The sequence below is a fragment of the Dendrobates tinctorius genome, unplaced genomic scaffold, assembly GCF_039654945.1.
Source record: "Dendrobates tinctorius isolate UK_male_01 unplaced genomic scaffold, ASM3965494v1 ptg000029l, whole genome shotgun sequence".
Taxonomy (NCBI): domain Eukaryota; kingdom Metazoa; phylum Chordata; class Amphibia; order Anura; family Dendrobatidae; genus Dendrobates; species Dendrobates tinctorius.
In genome coordinates, this window is record NW_027361697.1 from 18,999,135 (window position 1) to 19,005,134 (window position 6,000).

Below are 6,000 nucleotides of genomic sequence, written 5' to 3' on the forward strand. Positions count from 1 at the left end.
GTATTATCTGACAGAATTGCAGGGGTGTCAATACTTTTGGCCACAACTGTATATATATATTATAATATATGTAATCTATATTACAACGGTTCTTATTTTTGTATTTTTTACTTTGGGAAAAAAATAAGTACTGGCCTATTGCCAAATTTCTCATATTGAGCTTGACTTTTAGTGTAATATAGGCTACAGAGAGGAATTAAACCGTTTTTTTTTTTTAATTTAATTTTCACCGCATGTCCGTCTCCATGGGTGAGCCGCGGATGTCTGTGGACGCATAGTGGGCATGGGATTTCTAGAAATCCCATCCATTATCCTGTACCATCTGGCTGCTCCGGGTTGAACGCTGTACAAGTACGAAGCGTCCAACCTGCAGAAACTCCGGGTCGTGGGCTAGTAGTCTAAGAGGAAGGATGTTGTGAGGACAAACGGTAATGTATGTCTCATTCCCCACACAGAGCGTTTGAAAAGGGAAAAATGTTCTTGAAGCCTTGGTGCGGCCATGATGAAGCACATGGTCACCCAATAACGCAAATGGGCACCACTGCTTTACTGCGTAGTGCCAGCGACCTACCTGTAATAATCGGTTACCAGCTCGACTGTTCAGCAAGTCCCACCTTTAGGGCTCTGATGACGGGACTGCCCATCACAGGGCTGTGGAGTCGGTAAGCCAAACCTCCGACTCCTCAATTTCCATGCCTCTGACTCAAACTCCTCAATTTCCATGACACCAATTCCAACTCTGACTCCACAGCCCTGTACGTACAGAAGCCTTATATTATTTTCTGCTATTTTCTACCAATATCTCTAGTACATTCCCATACAGGGGGAAACACATTACTAAAAGATTATACAATTATCTTTTCGTATGTTGGTAGAAGGGCTATGGTAGTTTTATAAGATGGACCGCCACTAAAATTATTTTTTTAGGTTGTTAGTTGAAGAACTTGAAAACAAATGTTTTTCTTGGGAGTTTAGTATCATTTGGGTTCATGGTTCATTTTGTTCTGAGAAGTTCAGAAACACTTCGGAAAGCTGAAGGTCGCTATGTGCTATCTTTGAATCTCGCTGCCCAATTATCTATAATTTTTGCTTCTGTATTTGTGGTTAGTTCACAGGTTTGATAAGTTTCAAATAAGCCTTAAGTGTATGGTTTACAAACGCCGTCCTTAATACTTAATGTCTTCTCCTAGATTGCTCTATGGATGCCATTTCAGACGGTGATGTTGCTGTTGGAAGGCGCAGCTCAGAAGACCTTTCAAAGACAAATGTGTCTGTTCCTGTCAAGTCTTACAGGCAAATCCCCAAAGTTCCAATGAGAGCCCCTCGGACAAAGCCAGTCGTTCGTCCTGTAAGTTTGCCCGTGGATCGACTGCTTCCTCCTTCTGTGCTGAACGAGAATTCCCGGAATGTGGGTGTCACCACCTCCGATAAACTTGGCCAAAGTCCCATCATCGAAGAGGTCTCCGAGCACAAGCCTTTACCTACGATCAATTCTTGCCACAGACTTTCATGTTACGACACCCAGAGTTATCGTAAAACCTGGGATAAGCAGTATAAACAGTATGATATAACGCCAAGGACTGCGATGATTATGACCAATGTGCCACCGGAGATAAGAGCACACGATGGTGGACCAACCAGTTTGCCCTCGAGCACTACCTGTATAAGTGCCACACTGCCAAAAATGCCATCTGCTACTCGACTCAAGCCCATCACCATTGATAGTAACTCGACAGAAACCGGTCTGCTATCCACATACAGAGCTCCAAGGACTTTACAGCCACCACCTGGAACTTTTTACAAGCCACCTTCTTATAAAACCAAGCCAAGCGAAGAGACATCTCCAAGCGATTCTTCATCTCCAAGTCTGGTGAAGGCTCAATGTCAGATGAATAACAATAATGTGAATCTTATTGGAGACTCTGATGTGGCCACTGACCTTCAGGGACAAATCAAAAACTCTGAAAAAGCCACTCCTGATGATAGTGCTCAGGCAGATGTGAAGTCAGCATTTCCAAGACTAAGGCCAAAACGCGTACAGGAACTGGAACACAGGGAGGCACACTTTGTGTAGCGTTAGGACTATCGAGACGTCACCTCCCTCTCATCCGGAGGTGACCGATGTGCTATTTTTCAAAATTATTTTTTATAAGAACTGTTTAACTGGAAGAAAAAAACAAAACAAACACAAGTGCTTTTCTATACAGAACTGTCTTTTTATACGCATTCCGGGAAAAATAAAAACGGAATTGTTTTTATAAGGTGCACTTAGTGGAATATGTTAAAGTCGATGCTTATTTATACCAAGAAACAGTATTCGTCTATGGATCAAACTGTTTTCATGTAAATTTGTTTAGTAGCTGAAAAATATTGCATTTCTTATGACCGCAGCAACATTTGCTGAAGGAAAGCATGTAATCTGTGCAATTAAAATGTACTCCTGTATAGATTTATACAGAGCCCGGAGGATGCATCTATTAATCGTACCTGTATGTTTTATTCGTTTTTTTTTTGTTTGTTTTTTTGTTTTAATTTTTTTTACTCCTGTTTCATCCATTGATGGTTTCTGTGTTGTCACTTTAATGTCATATTTACAGAGAAGATGCACTTAAAATGTGTTTGTTTTTTTTTAATACAAGTGAGGGAAAAGAAAAGATGTCGGCTTACTAAGAGTTAGAGATTTTGCTGCTGGAATTCGGCAATTTGTAAAGAATTCTGCAATTAGTCCGTCGGCGATACATTAGATGCTGAAGATTTTACACCCCCCATAGACACATTACATGCAGCATCTTTTTCTATGTATTTATTCCTTGTTTGATTAGTTTGGTAAATCCTCACTTTCTTCAGTCTCTGTTTGACCGGCTTCTCCTACCAGTTACAGTGTGCGTCCATTAATATTATTCTTATTTTCCCAGTAATATAAGTCTCTTAAAAAATGACTGTCTGTGTTCAATTTCCCTAATGGCGCAGTCAAACAGCCATATAACGCAGATGATTATCTCATCGCAATGCTCGGACTGGCCGGCGGCTCTCCTGACCGTAGGGTGCCAACATGTATTTCTATGCAGCGATCGCATTCGGGTCTTGAGAGCCGCCGACCAATCTGTGCACTGTGATGCCATCGTCGACTGTGTTATACGGCCAAGTGACTTGGGTCCTTAAAGGAAATCTAACCCCCCCCTCACAAAAAAAACTATTTATACCGAGCTCATATAGGGAATTCAGCCTCTATACAAACCATACATTTTAAGGTATACATCTGTCCCTCAGTTGTGCAAATATGCTCTTTATTTCTTTATGCTAACTAAGGTGATCTGTGCACCCTTAGCGTAGCCGAGCAGCTTCAGCAAACTGTTGCACCGCCCTGAACTTGGATATCCCATATCCCTCTCTGTTGATTGACAGTGCTGGCTTGCCCATAGGCAGCGCTGGCTCTTGGAGACAGTTGGTGCCTGCACAGGCTCACTCACTGTTGAAGATCCTAGTTTGAAGCACGCACACCGCTTTTCCCTGCTGTGGCCACACACTACACATTGTAATGGGGCGGATGCAGCAGAGAGAAGACGTGTGCTCCCGCGCTCTGATTTGACATGTCTCAACAGTGAGTGAGTGTCGGTACCAGCTTTCTCCTAGATAAGCCAGCACTGTCTATCTCCAGAGAGGCAGACATGAACTTTCCCATAAGACAGTGCTAGCTTTGAGCACACCAGCACTGTCCCATCACCAGAGACTTATGGAGGGGTATCTAAATTCAGGTGGCTGAATGGTGGACTGAAGCTCCTCAGCAACGCCGAGTGCCCTAATCGGCATATAGGAATAAAGAACGTTTTTTGAACAAGGGAGGGACAGATTTATACAGTAAAGGTAGGCTTTGTATAGGGACAGGTTTATACAGTAAAGGTAGGCTTTATATATGGACAAATTTATACAGTAAAGTTAGGCTTTATATTTGGACAGATTTATACAGTAAAAATAGGCTTTCTATAGGGACAGTTTTATAACAGTAAAGGTAGGCTTTCTATATGGACAGATTTATACAGTAAAGGTAGGCTTTATATATGGACAAATTTATACAGTAAAGTTAGGCATTATATAGGGGTTGATTCCCCATATCAGTATGTGCTCAGTTTGACTTATCTTTAGTGGTGATAGACTCCTTTTTTTTTATTTTTATTTTTTTGGGGGGTAAAGAGAATTATGTAGAACAATGATGTCTTATCTGCCAGCATCAGGTTGTAAAGATGCTTGATATGTTGAAGGGAAGGATTCATTTATTTTCCTGCTCATTTTTTGGCTTCGGAGTCCAATGGGACATACTAGTCAGTGATTGGGGGGGAAAAAATAATCTCTATCCACACTAATTGGGGCCCGCCCACTGGACTTCTAAGCTTAGAATGAGCACAGATTTAAATGACCACGATCCTTGTTCTATAGAATCTTTTCCCACTTACGGTATTTATATTTCCGTTCTGCTCAGTTCCTCCTGCTCGATATCGTGCTTTTTTTTTTTAGCACCTGAAAGCAACTATCGGGCACGGTAATGTAATATGTTCTTTTCTTTTTTTATTGTATTCCTTGCTGCACATACTGGTTTACCCTAAATATATTGAAAAAAGGTTATAAAGCTGAGTCTATCAACTCACTGGACGCCATCTAATGATTTGGTGGATCAATCCAAAAATGTATTGCCTTTACTGCAAGTATTTGGCCGGGCGTTTCTTTTTACTTGGATACCTCCTAGAGGTATTTGTAATGGTTGTTGTAGATCATCAGCTTTATTTTTTGCTCCTGTTGCCATTCACACAGTATTGTAAAATGACTCTTTATTTATATGGCTGGGAGTTCACAAGTTCTGCGAGATCAGAATAAAGTCCGACGTCGTAAACGCATTAACGTTACACAACCAAACGACTACCAAAAAATGTCCATTGTTCGTGCATCCAGTGTTTGTTTGTTCTTTATTTTGAATTGAATATATATATATATATATTTTTGTCATATACATTAAACTGTTACATCCAAATATTTTAACTTTTAACCTTTTCAGAGTTCATGGTTTATATAATCTTGGTTTCTCTTTTAACTTATTAAAAATGTAGATTATCCACTCGTGGCCAACTTTAATGCTTGTGCTGTAAGATTTTTCACGTATCAGCCATACTCTGAATCTAACATGAAAAACGTTCTGTGCACAAATGTATATTTACAAAGGTTTTTCATATTAAATATAAAATATTTTATTACACAATAGTATTCAGAGCTTTTTTTAAAAAAAAATAAAATAAAATAAAATTGAAGCAACTATATTATAAAATGAACCCGATGAGTGGATTATTATTATTTTGTTATTACCGAAATTGGCGAATTACAATTCCAGACAGGATATGAACCGCTTCATAGACTTTATTTTTTTTTTACTTAAGTATATATACGGTATTTTGGGCTGAAAATATATTTTGTTATTGGGTTTCATTAAAAATTTTGCAGTTTTACAGGCTTCAACTCTTCATTGCTAGCTGCAGAATGAGTCAACTGAGAATCCATCAGTTAGCTTGTTGTGACAAGTCGTACGTTGTAACTCTATTATCTATTTATTTGTCATTTTTTTTTGTTTTTATTTAGATATTTATTTTTAGATACCCTTTTAGCTGATTTATAACCACATCAAAGTTAATCTCAACTTGTATGTGGTCTGTGGTCAATCGGCACAGAGGAGTTCAAGACTAGATAAAACTGTTACCAATTCTCCCCATCAGAACAAGCTCACTGATGGATTCTCGGTTAACTCATTCTGCAGCTGGTTTGGAGAAAAAAAGCGCCAGTAAAAGGCGGTCTTTGAAAAGCTGCTTTTACTCTGAAAGATAATCATGAATGAGCATTTTCAAGAACTTTCAGTGTAAATAGGCTGATGATGGCACAATAGTTAATCTTTCTTGGCAGTGCATCTTCCTGGGTAAACAGAACTTGCACCGCCAAGAATGATGGCAGCCTATTTGCACT

At 39.5% G+C, this 6,000-nt stretch overlaps 1 protein-coding gene across 2 annotated transcripts in view; it reads left to right on the forward strand.

Annotated features, from left to right (window-relative positions):
* The window catches only part of ARHGAP29 (Rho GTPase activating protein 29), a 152,531-nt gene extending 147,283 nt beyond the window's left edge, over positions 1-5,248 (forward strand). For both annotated transcript variants that reach the window (XM_073571413.1, XM_073571414.1), the window contains exon 24: positions 1,191-5,248. In XM_073571413.1, the coding sequence (XP_073427514.1) occupies positions 1,191-2,074 (884 nt within the window). In that variant the 3' untranslated portion in view covers positions 2,075-5,248. The remainder of the gene's footprint in view (positions 1-1,190) is intronic.
* The last annotated feature ends 752 nt before the right edge of the window (positions 5,249-6,000 follow it).